General features: G+C 43.7%; 1 protein-coding gene across 5 annotated transcripts; it reads right to left on the bottom strand.

The window, feature by feature from the left end:
- Positions 1 to 44: 44 nt before the first annotated feature.
- LOC110520146 (INO80 complex subunit D) lies at positions 45 to 16,823 on the bottom strand. Of its 5 annotated transcripts, none has more exons than XM_021597250.2 (11): positions 16,027 to 16,823; positions 14,939 to 15,030; positions 14,330 to 14,576; positions 13,403 to 14,214; positions 12,836 to 12,941; positions 12,519 to 12,743; positions 12,125 to 12,228; positions 11,788 to 11,921; positions 11,453 to 11,682; positions 4,258 to 4,415; positions 45 to 3,946 (listed from the first exon to the last, which is right to left on the bottom strand). In XM_021597250.2, exons 3-11 carry the CDS (start codon positions 14,545 to 14,547, stop codon positions 2,946 to 2,948), a joined length of 2,988 nt encoding a protein of 995 aa, XP_021452925.2. In that variant the 5' UTR covers positions 14,548 to 14,576; positions 14,939 to 15,030; positions 16,027 to 16,823; the 3' UTR covers positions 45 to 2,945. The 5 variants fall into 5 exon arrangements, with proteins under 5 accessions (XP_021452925.2, XP_021452926.2, XP_036830410.1 ...); XM_021597251.2 differs by having other exon boundaries at positions 16,131 to 16,823; XM_036974515.1 differs by lacking the exon at positions 16,027 to 16,823 and adding an exon at positions 15,560 to 15,999.
- Between the last annotated feature and the right edge of the window lie 158 nt (positions 16,824 to 16,981).

Below are 16,981 nucleotides of genomic sequence, written 5' to 3'. Positions count from 1 at the left end.
ATGTCCGAATTGTCCATATAGAAATAAAAACACTGCACAACCCGTCAGCGAATACCTCACAGCAAGTTTTATTTATACATCCAAAAAACAGATCAAATTATCACACTATATACAGATATTACATACAGTGTTTATACACATATTACATCATTTGTACACAAGAAAAATATACATAAAAATGTAAACCTTTGTATACAAAAAAATACCTTAGACAAATTAAACAAGGACCAATAAAAGGTGACTAGATTATTATTAGCTCATCCTATCATGTTTAAAAACAGTAATACAGTACATTCAATGAGTATAGGAATTTGTCAGCCAATCTCTCAGATTTCAAGCGCCCCGTGGAGTTGGATCTATATCGTTGGTGGGGAGTCTAGCTGTGCAATGTCTCTCATCTCATGCTTTGTGAATACAGCAGTATCGCCTTGCTTGCGCAAATTCAAGACCACTTTCCAGCCCACCTAATTCCTAGGGGCTGTACATCTAGGAACAACAATGGGGTGGTCAAGCAAAAGAAACAAACTTGAGTCTGCTCTGGTAATGTGTCTCTTTGGAACTGGGAGAAAGAACTAGGCCTTCAGTTGGAATTGGGGCCTGCTCAGGTCTTAAAAATATGTGTGTGCAGTTGACAGCTGTTAGTAATCAGTATCCTGACAAAATGCAAGATGCCTACTAGGTGAATCTCTGGCCTCTCAGTCCTGTTTAGAGCAGGTCAGCGATGTCCTCCAAATCCAAACTGATTACAGGTGCTGTTATGTATATCCGTAGTACTTGCAAAGAAAATGTAAAAAAAGGTTCAAATGGTATGCAACGCTATGGTTGGATTTACTGCTCTCTAGAGTGATCCAGTAGTAAATGAGGGAGAAATGTTGTGGCTTTGCACTCAGCTGTCAGGTTGTCTCTCCATGCAATCCCAGTCTTTCAGCAGCAAATGCTTGCCAGAATGTAATAGCTATCAAAATGACTGTCTTACATAATTATAGACATTGTCTTATAATTGACAGTGTACAGAAACAGCGATCATTCCACTTCAGATAAATGAAGAGTTCTGCTAGCCATTAAAACAAGAGAAAGGTTTCCATCAAGCACTTTGCAAATGGCAAGATTTTTTTTATTTTTTGTTTTACTTCATTTTCAATCCATTGCAACTCGTTAACTCACCAATAAAACCCACTGTAGAGATTTCTACCCTACAAATATATCTAATACTTAACACTGAGTATCTTTCAGTTAAAAAAATATATACCGAACCTCATGGTTTACTGCTGTAATAAGGGTTATTAAAAGCAGATAGGACAGAGTTGTCAGGTAGAGTCCATCCTCATTCCCTAACCAAACAGTTAACAGAGACCCATGCTTCATTGACCTTAATTCACCTGATAATCATTTTGTATTACAACAGACAGTGCTATACCTCAAATGCTCATTGCACCAGTTTACATCAATGGTGTCACTACCACAGACAGCTAACAGAGGGTTAAACAAGGGGGCCATAATTTCACATCCATATACACATCCACTGTATCCATATACACTGCTAGACTAGTGAAAGACAACATTCTGGTCCTTTACTGAATGAGTTCTGATATTGAAGAGAACCATTTCCCCCCCACTGGGTTCCTGAAGTAGAGAGCTTCTCTCTTAGCAGGGACCACATGCATGCATGTCCCAATAAAAACGCCATTATTTAGCAAGACCAGAGAGCACCATGGAGAGTTGCGGACAATAAAGCCCCTAGATATGGCCATTACCCTCGCAATAACATTGACCCTTTTTCCCTTCGCTATGTGAAACTAAGTATGACCCAAGAGAAGCTTCCTGACCTGGGCCCGGTTTCCCAAAAGCATCTTAAGGCTAAGTTCATCGTTAGAACTATAGGATCCTAACAATTAACTTATAGCCTTAAGATGCTTTTGGCAAGCTGGCTCCTGTTCAGTTACAGACAGTCTATATCTCTACTCAAACAGTTTAGCCTTGATTTAGAACAAACTGTTTATGACACAGGAGTTATACAGGCCCCAAAATATTTCTGGTCCACATTGGTATGGATTACATAATGAAGATACATAAAGTGAAGACTAATACAATACATTACACGACTGTGACCGAGTATGGCAATGTGTTTATTGCTTAAAGTAACAAGATTTACCTTCAAGTGTCTAATAGGCCACCCGTAAGGAGTTCCCCAAAGAATGGTGAGGTCAAAAGACCTTTTACATTTGAGTAAACCGATAAAATACCAAATATATACACAATATAAAAAAAAGCTGTTTAAAAATGGTTCGGCCAAATTCTGTGTCTGTTAAGTCGTGGGAGGAGATAAGTCTACTTCATGATATTCGACAGAGCAATTTCCTCTGTTGCTTCATAATGGGTCACACACAGATGCCTACAAAGGATCTACCCTAGAATCTCTTTCAAAGGTGAATGGAATGAGGAACAGATGAGGCGATGCAATGATCATAGCAAGGCAGGTTATAGTTGAAGACTTAAGACAGGACTAAACTGGCGATACAAAAAAAAAAAAAAAAAAAAAAAACAGACCACTGATTGAGGCTTTGTCATAGAATTCTCTAGCACTGATGCGGTCACTATGATAGGAATAATCGCTCCTAAAAGGTACTTCCTCCAATGTTCCTCCAAGTGAGTCCATGTTTCAACTGAGGGACCTCCCTCCCTCCATACAAACGCTGCCCAACATCTCCCCCTGCTGGTGATACCCTCGAGCGGCATTCACATCAAACCACTGGACTCTTGCATACCCTTTCAGATGGCCAAATGGCTATAACATCACCAAATCATTACAGTTAAGGAATATCTGAGGTTGTGGAAATTCAGATAGTATAGTGCACCGTTACCACATTTCACACTTGAAGTAGATGGAAAATGCATCGACTGTGGGTGAATGAGTGTCTAGAGTCCATGGTTTGACCGGCTCGCTCTCAGTCACTGTGTGGAAAAGGGGGTGTTGCACTGTTGGCACTTGCAGCGGTGGCACTAGCTATGGAGAAGCCAGTGGGGGGCGCCGTGGAGCTGTGACTGGGCTGCACGTCCTTGGGGATGCCACTGTGGGAGGCCAGCTGGTGGCCAAAGGCAGCGCTGAACTGAGGGAGCTGCTGCTTGGACTGGGTGGAGGTCAGGAGGTCGCGTGGTGAGGGGTTGGGGGGAGCAGTCAAGCCCGTCAGGCCGCTCTGGGGGATCGCTGAGAGGGCAGCCATGGGCTGCAGGGTCACAGAGTGGGAGGTGGAGGAGGGGGGAGTGGAAAGAGAGGTGGATATGAGATGGCCCTCAGGTCTGATGAGGTTGCCAAACTGTGTGGGGTCAGTGAGGGGCAGGTGGAGGTTGTTCCAGGAGGACTGCGGGGGGCCTGGTACCCCGCTCAGAGGGACCTCCACAAGGAGAGGAGTCTCTGTCTGGAAGGAGGTGGCATGGGGGGAGGACATGTGGTCACTATAGGGGGATGGCACATGCTCGCTGCTGTAATGGCTGCCCTGTGGAGACGAGGTGGGCACTTCAGGCTTGGCCAGGATGTTGGGCTGGTGTGTCCGGGGGAACGTTCGCTCTGACAGGGGGCTCTGTGCGACTGTGGGGGTGGTGAGGCTAGGCCCAGGGGGGGGGGCCTGGCCCTGGGGCTGCTGAGGTGACACCGCAGAGGAGAAGTGGCCTCCAGCAGAGTGCAGCAGGTTGTCCTCCAGCTCCAGGCTGGAGAAGTTCTCTGGGGGGATGCGGCCATTGAGCAGGTCCCCAATCCCACCCGGCTGGACCCCTGGCCCAGGAAACACTCCTGCCATGACCCGATGGTCCACTCCATCTGCCTGCGCCATCTCCGCCATGGAGGTCAGGCACACCAGGGAGTCTGGGTAGGAGCCCATCAGCCCAGCCTGCAGTGCTCGCACCAGCTCTTCAGCCTCCTCCGTGGTGGGTAGCAGCTCCCCATTTTTACCTGAGGATATACACAACTTTCTTACCCACACCCTAGGAATCTACCAACAATCTCCCTTTCTCAAGAGATCAAGAAGAAATAGGAGTAAATAGTTGAGACTCCAGTTTATTCAGCAGACAAACCGGATCAAATACAACTATTTTTGAAAAATAAAAAAATAAAAAGGCTGACATCACACACACATGCTAAAAATACCCAGATTGGGAATCTAACTGAGGTTATATTGCAGGTCAAATCTAAAAGTATAAACTAACATTCATGAATAGGACCTTGAGCAGTGAAATCCATGACAATAAGCAAATTAAGTGTACCTTCAAACAAGTCAAAGTCCTGCAGGTCATCGGGGAGCCTGGGTAATACGTCCGAGAAGTCTTCCTGGTTCAGCTCGAGGTCGTTTGGAATGTCTGCCATGTCATTGGTGATGTCATCAGGAAGCTCATCAGTGCTCAGTTCGGGCGTCGAAGGACTCCTGCCACCAAGACAGCTTCATAAAATACAATTCTCAGTGCACACTGATAGGACTGTGCAGTCATTTGTGACAATATATTGATACTACTTATGTACATCTTTCCCTTTCAAGACGATTCGATACGTATCTAGATATAGGCTCCCATTTATACAGGAACCATGCCTCTTAGTTTGAAACAATTCAGTGCAATTCTGTTTGATTTGAGAACAAATCTATGCGATTCGATGCACTAAAACCATTCATTATCCATTCTAAATTCAAATCTGCTGCTGATGGAGCTCATGAGCTGGGTCTCTCTGAGCATGCGTGCGTGCTTGTACTAGTATCCTCATGGGTACCGGAAATCCCTAAAAGTCCCCACAAGGATAGTGAAACAAGGAAAATGATCCCCATGTGGACATTTCCCACGTCCTCATGAGGACAAAGGCTATTTTAAACTCGGGGGTTAGGTTTAGAATTAGGCTAAGATTGGGTGATTTTGAATGGAAATAAAATGTTAGTTCCCCACAAGGACAGTAAAACATATGCTGTGTGTGTGTGTAAATTCTGTATGTCAGGGATGGGCAACTTAGATGTGGGTGGGGGCCACAAAAAAAATCTGATCATGGGGGGCTACAATGGCTCACTGGTCTGCATACCCACATATGTGGTCAGAGCCGGCTCTAGACTTTTGGGGGCCCTATCTTAAGAGTTAATTTCCTGTAATTCTACACATTTTGCCATGGGCCGCAGAACATTTTTAACAGTTTTAAAGAAGGTTTGTGGCAAATCTACACATTTTGCCATTGGGCAGAGAGAATATTTTCCAATTTTGTAACTAATTTCCAGACATTTTACTCATTTTGCCATGGGGCAGAGAGAAATTAGCAATTTTACAGTTAATTTCCTGCAAGTTTGCACATTATGCCATAGGGTGGAGAGAAATGTTAGCAGTTTTTATAAGATATCTGAGTGAGAGCTACTAACAAAATCATTGGGGGGCCCCACGGTTGGTAATTTAACCATGATTACAAGTTTATCCCCAAAAAGTCTAAGCCTTTGAGGCGAAGAGGGGTTCTACTAAGCTAACATATGGAATTGTTTTAAGATGATCATAGCATGGATCATTTAGCTAGTGAATTTTAGGACCCCTGTCGGTATCAAAAAAGTATTTAATCAATTATTTAATTTGGCCTTTACTACTATAGACAAAAAAAACTAAGTGAATAACATTCATAAATGACAAAATTCAAAAAATAACTCATAAGGAATAAGGTTTTGAAGTGTCTGTCCTATATCTAGGAGATATAAGAAAGCTCAGGAATTATTATATATAAATATTAATGTTTTAACGCATATTTAAATCCCTTTTTGGTGGGGAGGGGGGTGGGGACAAAACAAAAAATTTAACCGGTACCAGGTTACCATCATACGAGTCCCGTGGGGGTCGTAGAACGTGAGAGCCTCATCTTTACACACAGACATGTTAGTTTGTAGGCCAAACAGTTCGCATGCTACAGACGTTTTTGTGAAAAGACTGTTTTTCAGGATGTCTCCTGGTCGGATAAACAGCACTGTAGCTCTGCCACTTTCCATCGCAGAGGACGCACTGGACTGAGATGAAGCCCATGCAAAAAACAGATCTCTACCTTTTATGGATCACTAGTCAAGTTAATAATGCCACTTTAATAATGTTCACATATCTTGCATTACTCATTTCATATGTACAGTGCCTTGCGAAAGTATTCGGCCCCCTTGAACTTTGCGACCTTTTGCCACATTTCAGGCTTCAAACATAGATGTAAAACTGTATTTTTTTGTGAAGAATCAACAACAAGTGGGACACAATCATGAAGTGGAACGACATTTATTGGATATTTCAAACTTTTTTAACAAATCAAAAACTGAAAAATTGGGCGTGCAAAATTATTCAGCCCCTTTACTTTCAGTGCAGCAAACTCTCCAGAAGTTCAGTGAGGATCTCTGAATGATCCAATGTTGACCTAAATGACTAATGATGATAAATACAATCCACCTGTGTGTAATCAAGTCTCCGTATAAATGCACCTGCACTGTGATAGTCTCAGAGGTCCGTTAAAAGCGCAGAGAGCATCATGAAGAACAAGGAACACACCAGGCAGGTCCGAGATACTGTTGTGAAGAAGTTTAAAGCCGGATTTGGATACAAAAATATTTCCCAAGCTTTAAACATCCCAAGGAGCACTGTGCAAGCGATAATATTGAAATGGAAGGAGTGTCAGACCACTGCAAATCTACCAAGACCTGGCCGTCCCTCTAAACTTTCAGCTCATACAAGGAGAAGACTGATCAGAGATGCAGCCAAGAGGCCCATGATCACTCTGGATGAACTGCAGAGATCTACAGCTGAGGTGGGAGACTCTGTCCATAGGACAACAATCAGTTGTATATTGCACAAATCTGGCCTTTATGGAAGAGTGGCAAGAAGAAAGCCATTTCTTAAAGATATCCATAAAAAGTGTTGTTTAAAGTTTGCCACAAGCCACCTGGGAGACACACCAAACATGTGGAAGAAGGTGCTCTGGTCAGATGAAACCAAAATTGAACTTTTTGGCAACAATGCAAAACGTTATGTTTGGCGTAAAAGCAACACAGCTGAACACACCATCCCCACTGTCAAACATGGTGGTGGCAGCATCATGGTTTGGGCCTGCTTTTCTTTAGCAGGAACAGGGAAGATGGTTAAAATTGATGGGAAGATGGATGGAGCCAAATACAGGACCATTCTGCAAGAAAACCTGATGGAGTCTGCAAAAGACCTGAGACTGGGACGGAGATTTGTCTTCCAACAAGACAATGATCCAAAACAGAGCAAAATCTACAATGGAATGGTTCAAAAATAAACATATCCAGGTGTTAGAATGGCCAAGTCAAAGTCCAGACCTGAATCCAATCGACAATCTGTGGAAAGAACTGAAAACTGCTGTTCACAAATTATCTCCATCCAACCTCACTGAGCTCGAGCTGTCAAAACTGATAGAGACATACCCCAAGCGACTTACAGCTGTAATCACAGCAAATGGTGGCGCTACAAAGTATTAACTTAAGGGGGCTGAATAATTTTGCACGCCCAATTTTTCAGTTTTTGATTTGTTAAAAAAGTTTGAAATATCCAATAAATGTCGTTCCACTTCATGATTGTGTCCCAATTGTTGTTGATTCTTCACAAAAAAATACAGTTTTATATCTTTATGTTTGAAGCCTAAAATGTGGCAAAAGGTCGCAAAGTTCAAGGGGGCCGAATACTTTCGCAAGGCACTGTATATACTGTATTCTATACCATCTTTGCATCTTGCCTATGCCGCTCGGTCATCACTCATCAATATATTTATATCTACAGTCGTGGCCAAAAGTTGAGAATGACACAAATATTAATTGTCAAAGTCTGTTGCCTCAGTTTGTATGATGGCAATTTGCATATACTCCAGAATATTATGAAGAGTGATCAGATGAATTGCAATTATTTGCAAAGTCCCTCTTTGCCATGCAAATGAACCGAATCCCCCAAAAAACATTTCAGCCCTGCCACAAAAGGACCAGCTGACATCATGTCAGTGATTCTCTCGTTAACACAGGTGTGAGTGTTGACGAGGACAAGGCTGGAGATCACTCTGTCATGCTGATTGAGTTCAAATAACAGACTGGAAGCTTCAAAAGGAGGGTTGTGTTTGTAATCATTGATCTTCCTCTGTCAACCATGGTTACCTGCAAGGAAACACGTGCCGTCATCATTGCTTTGCACAAAAAGGGCTTCGCAGGCAAGGATATTGCTGCCAGTAAGACTGCACCGAAATCAACCATTTATCGGATCATCAAGAACTCCAAGGAGAGCGGTTCAATTGTTGTGAAGAAGGCTTCAGGGCACCCAAGAAAGTCCAGCAAGCGCCAGGACCGTCTCCTAAAGTTGATTCAGCTGCGGGATCAGGGCACCACCAGTACAGAGCTTGCTCAGGAATGGCAGCAGGCAGGTGTGAGTGCATCTGCACACACAGCGAGACGAAGACTTTTGGAGGATGGCCTGGTGTCAAGAAGAGCAGCTAAGAAGCCACTTCTCTCCAGGAAAAACATCGGGGACAGACTGATATTCTGCAAAAGGTACAAGGATTGGACTGCTGAGGACTGGGGTAAAGTAATTTTCTCTGATGAATACCCTTTCCGATTGTTTGGGGCATCCGGAAAAAAGCTTGTCCGGAAAAGACAAGGTGAGACCTACCATCAGTCCTGTGTCATGCCAACAGTAAAGCATCCAGAGACCATTCATGTGTGGGGGTTGCTTATCAGCCAAGGGAGTGGGCTCACTCACAATTTTGCCTAAGAACACAACCATGAATAAAGAATGGTACCAACACATCCTCCGAGAGCAACTTCTCCCAACCATCCAGGAACAGTTTGGTGACGAACAATGCCTTTTCCAGCATGATTAAGCACCTTGCCATAAGGCAAAAGTGGCTCGGGGAACAAAACATCGATATTTTGTGTCCATGGCCAGGAAACTCCCCAGACCTTAATCCCATTGAGAACTTGTGGTCAATCCTCAAGAGGCGGGTAGACAAACAAAAACCCACAAATTCTGACAAACTCCAAGCATTGATTATGCAAGAATGGGCTGCCATCAGTCAGGATGTGGCCCAGAAGTTAATTGACAGCATGCCAGGGCAGATTGAAGAGGTCTTGAAAAAGAAGGGTCAACACTTCAAATATTGACTTGTTGCATCAACTTCATGTAATTGTCAATAAAAGCTTTTGACACTTATGAAATGCTTTGTAATTATACTTCAGTATTCCATGGTAACATCTGACAAAAATATCTAAAGACACTGAAGCAGCAAACTTTGTGGAAATTAATGTGTCATTCTTAAAACTTTTGGTCACAACTGTACGTATTCTTATTCCGTCCCTTAGATTTGAGTGTATTAGGTAGTTGTGGAATTGTTAGATTACTTATTAGACTAGCTGTGACACTAGAGATTCTGGGTTCGAGTCCAGGCTCGGTCACAACTAGCCACGACCGGGAGACCCATGGGGTGGCGCAAAATTGGCCCAGCGTCGTCCGGGTTAGGGGAGGGTTTGGCCGGCAGGGTTGTTCTTTTCCCATCCCGCACTAGCGACTCCTGTGACGGGCTGGGCGCAATGCACGCTGACACAGTCGCCAGGTGTACGGTGTTTCTTCCGACACATTGGTGTGGCTGGCTTCCGGGTTAAGCGGGCGTTGTGTCAAGAAGCAGTGCGGCTTGGTTGGGTTGTGTTTCGGAGGACGCATGGCTCTCGACCTTCGCCTCTCCTGAGTCCGTACGGGAGTTGCAGCAATGGGACAAGAGACTAACTACAAATTGGATACCATGAAATTGGGGGGAGAAAAAAATGTATTTAAAAAAAAAAAAAAGATTTATTAGATATTACTGCACTGTTGGAACTAGAAGCACAAGCATTTTGCTACATCGCATTAACATCTGCTAACCATCGGTATGTGACCAATACAATTTTATTAGATTTATGGAGATTTTTTTAAATTAAGTTAATAAGATTGGCGCACGGGTGCGTCAATCGACGCTAGGGGTGATTCACTACCAAATGTTAAAATTGCACTTTGTGTAATGTACTATTCTAACTCTCAACAGTAAGTTGAGACCCCGATTGAGTAAAAAAAAAATATATATATATATATTCCACAGGCCGCATCCCTGGTGTATGTACGTGTATGTGTAAATGATGTAGGTCTATGGTGTATACTATTTAGGCACCCGATCTGAGCCATCAGGGAGACTAGACATCTACCACCCCACTACCAGATTAGGGGGGTTTAATGTAGCCTGTTTTTTTGTCCCCCCCACACTTTGGTTTTGACATCCCCATCACCCACTAATTTACATGTCATTTTTGCAGATTAAGTGTTTGATAGTATTGTATCAATATTTACTGTTTACAAATCAAAATCGAATGGTTTTGACTGTTTTTAAGTTTAGTGAGCTTCTTTTCTCCTCCCGCTTTGGCCATGCAGTGCGCCTCGCAAAAGTGATTCCTCATTATGAAATGATCAACTTTACCCTGTAGATCTAAAAATGACCATATACACCAGGGCTGCCCAACCCTCTTCCTGGAGATCTACCGTCCTGTGGGTTTTCAGTCGAACCCTAATTTAACACACCTGATTCTACTTATTAGCTGCTCAACAAGACCTTAACTAGCTGAATCAGATATGTTAAATTGGGGTTGGACTGAAAACCTACAGGATCTCTAGGATCTAAGATCTCTAGGAAGAGGGTTGGGTAGACCTGATATACACAGATTGTGTTATGTCACTTTTGGGCGACCCGACCAAATTCACATAGAAATGTGAGTTATAGATCTGTCATTCTTATTGAATGCAAGTCTAAGAAGTTGAGGGTAGATCTGTTCTATGTGCTCTATTTCTATGCTTCCTGTTCTTAAGTTTTGTTTTTGCATCTTTTACTTTTAGTTTTGTACAGCAAGCTTCAAACAGCTGAAAATACAATATTTTTGGTTATTGAAAAGATATTTCACAGCGGTTTAGATGGCACAATGATCCTCTACACTTGTTTTGTCACAAACTGCAATTAGGCAAACTATTAGAATTTTAGCAACCAGGAAATGGCGGAGTGATTTATGCATATTGTACCTTTAAAGCAAAACTATTGCTGATCGAAAACCTGAACAATCAAAATAAAATATACTGTAAGCCCAGTTCAGCAGGTATAGCCAGATGAGAGCTGGTCAGCGCGCGAAGCTTGGCACAGTGAGCGAAGCTTGGCACAGACGCGTCAGTTATCACAAAGGACTACGTAGAAGAAAGTAATATGAGCAACAACAAAAAGATTAATCGGAGATTCGTAGCATTTGAATACATTTTTTGACGATCCATGGATTGGTGTCCGTGGACCGAAGCAGTCGTACATTATCTTAAAACATTTGAATCGGGGACAGATGCGTATCGTTACATTCCTAGTTAATACTAGAGCTGAGAGAGGACGAGAGAGAGAGATTAAGTGAGTGGGACAGACCTGATGCTAGCCTGGGTGGGCATGGTCAGGCTGGAGGAGGAAGGCATTCCCAAGTTCCCCTGGGGCAGAGCCGGCGGGATGGGCTTTTGGGGCCGCCATGGCCCTCTCCTCCTCTTCTTTTTGTGTTTCTTGGTGAGCGCCGGCGGTTTGCTCTTCTTCCGCGGCTTCCGCTGCTGCTGCTGTTGCTGGTGCTGCACTCTTCTGTTCCCATCCCCACGCAGGAAATTGTCCTATAGGAAAAACACATGTCCACAAGTATAGTAATACAGAGCAGATACTGTGCCATAGGTATTACAATGGCAACGCTCCAATTTACTGACTGAAGGGGAACTCACCATCTTTTTGGCATGCTCCTCACAGAGCGGTGTCTGATGCGTGATGTCAAACACAGGGATGGAGCATTGTTGTCCATCTGCAAATTTGGCTGTGCAACTGGAGAAGAGCTGCTGGGAGCGATTCAACAGAACGTCTGCAGAGAAACCGTGAAGGAAACACTCCAATGGAAAAGATAACATACACAGTCATGTGTCAAAAACAGGATACATCATTTGAATCTGTTCGCTAAGTTGCAATAAGACAAGTTAAAAAGCCATATTCCCCAATAAATTACAGTTTAGGTATAAGAGTTCTGTGTGCCATGTAACTGATGTAAGGGGTTGGTGAAAAGGATACGCTGGAAGCAGTGTCGGGTGAAGGGTAGAGCTTGGCTAGTGCAGGCCCGGCCCTTGGTGCTTCCAGTGCAGATTCCCGCCTCTGTCTCCTGCTGCCCCAGCGCACTGAGCAGAGAGACAGACCCACGCTCAGGACACAACCACATCAACACTTCCTCAGCTATTCACAACACAACTAGCATATCAACGCTCTTCAGAACACAATTATCATTACTGGGGACAGGTGCTTCTCCTGATCACGTGACCAACTGACCAAGAAGGACTTGAGTATCTAGGGCCTGGGCACTAATTATAACTTACCTCACAAATTTTGGGAGATTATCCATTGACAGATGGTATTGAAGGAGACTAACCAGGCCCTAGGGAGTTTTGAGTCCAGTGTTGAGTGTGGGTACCTTGACGAGGTCTGGGAGACCTTGCGCAGCTCCTGGATCAACTGGCCAGCACAGTCAGGGTCTTTACTGGCAGCATGCAGCAGGGCTTTGCGGAAGGCATAGCGGTATCTCTTCTGGCGCATGGTTGCCCTCTCCTGCCTGCACAAGTGCTTGTATTTATCCTGGAGGTACGAGCACAGCCGCGCCAGACGTGTTCTCCGAGAGCTACCGGCATCTTCATCAGAGCTGTGATGGGGACAAAATAAACAACAGTCATAGCCTATTCATGTCTGAATAAAATGAGAGCCTAACTATGAGCATGTGAGAAAGCAACATACACGTCCTGTGTGTGTCCTTCCTGTAGTCTCCAGGCGTTGTGATATGGTGGAACTCTCTCGGCCTCCACGTCATCATCCTCTGCACTGTCTTCAGACCAGTCCAACCCTGGAAAAAGATAGCCTGTTAGACCAGCTGGCCTCAGCAGAATAGTCAGATCATCTATATTACACAGACCCCATGTCCCACAACTAATAAGCATTATTATTTTATTTTTTTAAGTAATAAATGCCTTTTGTAAACTAACACTTAGACTTGTCTTTTCCTACTTAGCACTGACTATGCTGATACCTACTTTGAGGTAAAAATGTACTTACTATGACTGAGAAAAGCGGTTGTTCCACCTAGATATCTTAAGATGAATGCACCAACTGCAAATTGCTCTGGATAAGAGCATCTTCTAAATTACTCAAATTGACCCCCCCCCCCCCCCCCACTAACTGGTCTACTGACCAATCAAATCAGATATCTTCACATCAGATCAAAAGAACAATTACATAGTGAAAAAAAAAATCTGAATTGTGCTGCCTGTGTAAACTCTATTTAACATGGATAGGAAGAAGAGGTACCTAGATGAGGGAAAAGGTCTCCCTGCTCCTGATGTCTTTGGGCGCAGAGCTGTACCAGATGCTGTAACCTGGCCAGGCAGGCAGGGGGAGGTGAGAAGGCAGCTGGGCGCATGGCCACCATATGCCGCTGAGTGCTGTCCCAGCTACTGGATGGCAAGGGCGTGGCAGTGAACAGAGCTTTCCTGCTGAGGGGGGGACCGGAGGACTGCACCTGACTGGGAGCCGTGTTGGGGGGCAGCCCGACAGGCAGAAAGGCGGGAGTCTGAGGTGGAGCTGGCTTGCATAAAAAACCCTGCTGCTGTCCTGGGAGGACAAACGAGGGCATGGTGGAGTGCTGGGGGGGCTGGAGGAGTCCTGTCTGCTGTTTACGGGGGAGGTGAGGGTGGAGGGGTGAGGAGGGGTGCACACGGGGAAGAGGAGAGGGGCTAAAGTGCTCTAGAGGTGGTTGGAAAAAGTCAGTGTCGTGATGGTGGAGCTGGAGTTTCTGGCTGAGCACCAGCCGACTGTGTAGTTTCTTCCTGACAACGGAGCCCTTCTGAGCAGCGCACTCTTCCCCGTTTGTGTCGTCCTCATAAAAGGCAAAAGGGTCCAGGATCTCCCCGTCTGGGAGGGGTAAGAGACGGGTGCAGGGTGGAGAGGGTGGCAGCTCGTCCAGGCCGTTGGAGGCCTTTAGGGCCAGCGAGGGCACAGTTATGTTAAGAGCCACTGACTCCAGGTGAGGTCGTGAGCGCATCTCCTCCAATGTATCATGCTTCTTCTTCCGCTCCTTCTTGGGGATAAACCCAAGAACTTGGAGGTGGCTGTTACAGTATCTGTGGAACACACACACGTTTAACAAGCTGTTCACAACTATGACAGATGGGTCCATGACAAAGACCTACAGTCCTCAGTGCAGAGGACAACTTTCTATTGTATCGTCACACCCACCTGCGGTCCTCAGACTTGGGGATGGGGTTGGTGCACTGTTGGCTGTTGTACTTGGCCACATATTCACATTGCTTGAAGGGGGCAGTCTTATCCTCCAGGACATGACGGATACAGAAGGCATAGCCATTGAGCCTGCGCTGCTTGCAGAGCTTTGGGCTGTATGAGCACAATGGCTTATTGTCCACCTCCGAGAAGTGGATGTGTTTGCCCTCATACATCACGTGACTCTTGTCCTTGAGAACATCAGCTGATGGGAGAGGAAGATGCCAGGGAAAACCATAAGTCTTACATCATACACAGTAATGCAGAGACTGCCCTGAATATGCAAACAAGACAAACACAAACAGACTGGGGGTACAGAAATAAAAATGTACAGCTCCCCTGACTCTATAGTTTGACTTGTTAGCAACATCACCATGCACAATTCAGGAATCTAATCAATAATTTGTTCATGAGGTACGTAAAACATGCACACATGACCGAAATAATCGGAGGATCTGTGGCATATGACTTCATGTTTGTTTAATTAGTTTTTTAACCAATGCTGTAAATTGACATTTTTGGCTTAGGGCAATCAGTTGTAGAAAGTACTGTAATGCTTCCCCATACCTGTGGCCACAGTACATTCATGCGCACGAGGATGCAGTCAAACTGAAGTTGCCCGTTACATGCAAATAAATACAGGATGTGGAAACGCTGTCCTGTAATGTCACAATGTCATTTTCAGAATGTCACCAGTTATTCCATTAGATAGTTAACGTTAGATAACCTTGAATTAAACGAGGCTCTCATAAAAATATAACTATTACCTAACTAACGTTATGATTACAACTGAAGGAATAGCTCGCTAGCTAATACATGCACACTTCTTGAGCACATTGAATTAAATAACGTTAAGTAAACTACGTGTCTAATTATCTACTAAACAGCCCGAAAAATACTAGTTAGTTATCAAAACAAATAGTTAGCTACCATATTTACTTACTTGCTACCTATCGTACGTTAGCTAGCAACTTAGGTAACGTTAGCGAACCGAGCTAGATAGCTAACGTTTGCTATCTAGCTAGCTACATTTCTTGGGCAGCTAGCTTGCTAACGTTAGTAGATAGTTAACTAGCTACATTCTGGTCAATTTGCACAACTCCGAAAAGTATTGGCATTGGACAACAATTACAAATGTATATGTTAACGACATACATTAACATCATACATAACTAGCTAACTAGTTACCTTATACAATTGCCACTGTAGCCTACTGTCTAGCGATATGTTGTTAGCTAACGTTAGCACATTAGTTAACATTAGCCAACTACGCTAAAAACACAAAAGTTGCGGTAGCCAGGAAACGGAAACATCAATATACACCAGAAGATGTCTATGAAATATTATGCTCCATTTTCAGCAAACTGAAATATATTTGATAATATAAAAATATCTTCAGACTGGGATTTCACGAGAACCAAACATACGGCAAGGGGAGGCACAGAGGCCCGTTCAAAAAGGCCTTCAAAACAAAACATTGCATGCAAGTCATCTGATCATCTTCCGTTTAGAAAAATACATTTAGGTGATTAATGAAACGTTGTGAACGTATGTATATTATATTACAGCTCATTAACCAGCTATAATTAGCATATGTTGTGTGATACAGATAACAAATCAAACGTTTCAACATTAAACAATAAGGCCTACCAGACCTAATAATCCTGGGGCCTCGAGTAGCAAAGTCGTCCTTCTAGTCCTGAGCCATAACCGGGCTCCCCAAAAATCGAAGTCGAGGCTGTGAAGAGGCTTCGCTTACCTTCAATTGGTATAGGCTATGTAGGGTATTCACTCCGGAAAGACTGTAGAAGTGCCAGAAGAATCAGCTTGCCTATTTGTGCATCGATAATCTATATTTTAGGATACTAATAATGCTCCTATTCGAATACAATATAATTGAAAATACTGATGCATGTAAATGAGGTTTATCCACAGCAAATATTAGCAGTTGGGAGCTGCTGAGGATTTTAGTTCAGTCCACAGTAGACTCCTCACAGCACCACTACAGGCACTGCGGAGACATGACAACAGTCCACTATACAACAACAACCTCTCTACCATATTGGAAATTCAACTTTGTATTAGCTACAGCAGTGAAGAAATGCAATTTTATGTATTGCCGAGTACATGAATGGCAATGCTAATTGGAGTGTAGAGTAGCTAGAGTTATGCGCTTTGAAACAAGTTAAATTTCCCTACTTATATCAACCTTATTATAACACGTCACGGTTCTATCTGGCAACGGCTGATATCACAGCATTCTTTATGAATGAGTTCTCTCTACCCTGGCTGCAACACTGTTGCCCAATGCTGATGCAGCTAGTACCCATCACGTCTATTCCTACTAACAGCTTGTAACTATACAAAGTTATAGGGGAACACAGCTTTAGTGTAATACTCCACATTAACGTATTCTTCTTTCCTTAGGAAAATAAGTCAAAGTTAGATTTTTGGTTAATTTCTCTGCTGTAGAAATGAACATTTCTGATAAGCCTGCCTTATTGGTTCGCAATGCACTTGTGGCATTCTCACCAGCTCAATTTGGCCATTACAATACATGCATTTGTGGGTGTGTGATTATAAAGAAGTATTTCATGAAGGTTACAATTA

Source organism: Oncorhynchus mykiss, chromosome 3 (assembly GCF_013265735.2).
Source record: "Oncorhynchus mykiss isolate Arlee chromosome 3, USDA_OmykA_1.1, whole genome shotgun sequence".
NCBI lineage: Eukaryota > Metazoa > Chordata > Actinopteri > Salmoniformes > Salmonidae > Oncorhynchus > Oncorhynchus mykiss.
Note: the sequence above shows the minus strand (reverse complement) of the source record. Positions and strands in the feature narration are given on the sequence as shown.

Excerpts from the sequence above, each read along its gene's own strand:
- LOC110520146 (XM_021597250.2), bottom strand. The coding sequence starts at position 14,547 with ATGTATGAGGGCAAACACATCCACTTCTCGGAGGTGGACAATAAGCCA. Across the intron at positions 12,744-12,835 it reads GAAGGACACACACAGGACGT|CTCTGATGAAGATGCCGGTA; the intron begins GTATGTTGCTTT and ends TCCCCATCACAG. Across the intron at positions 12,229-12,518 it reads GTCTCCCAGACCTCGTCAAG|TGCGCTGGGGCAGCAGGAGA; the intron begins GTACCCACACTC and ends CTCTCTGCTCAG.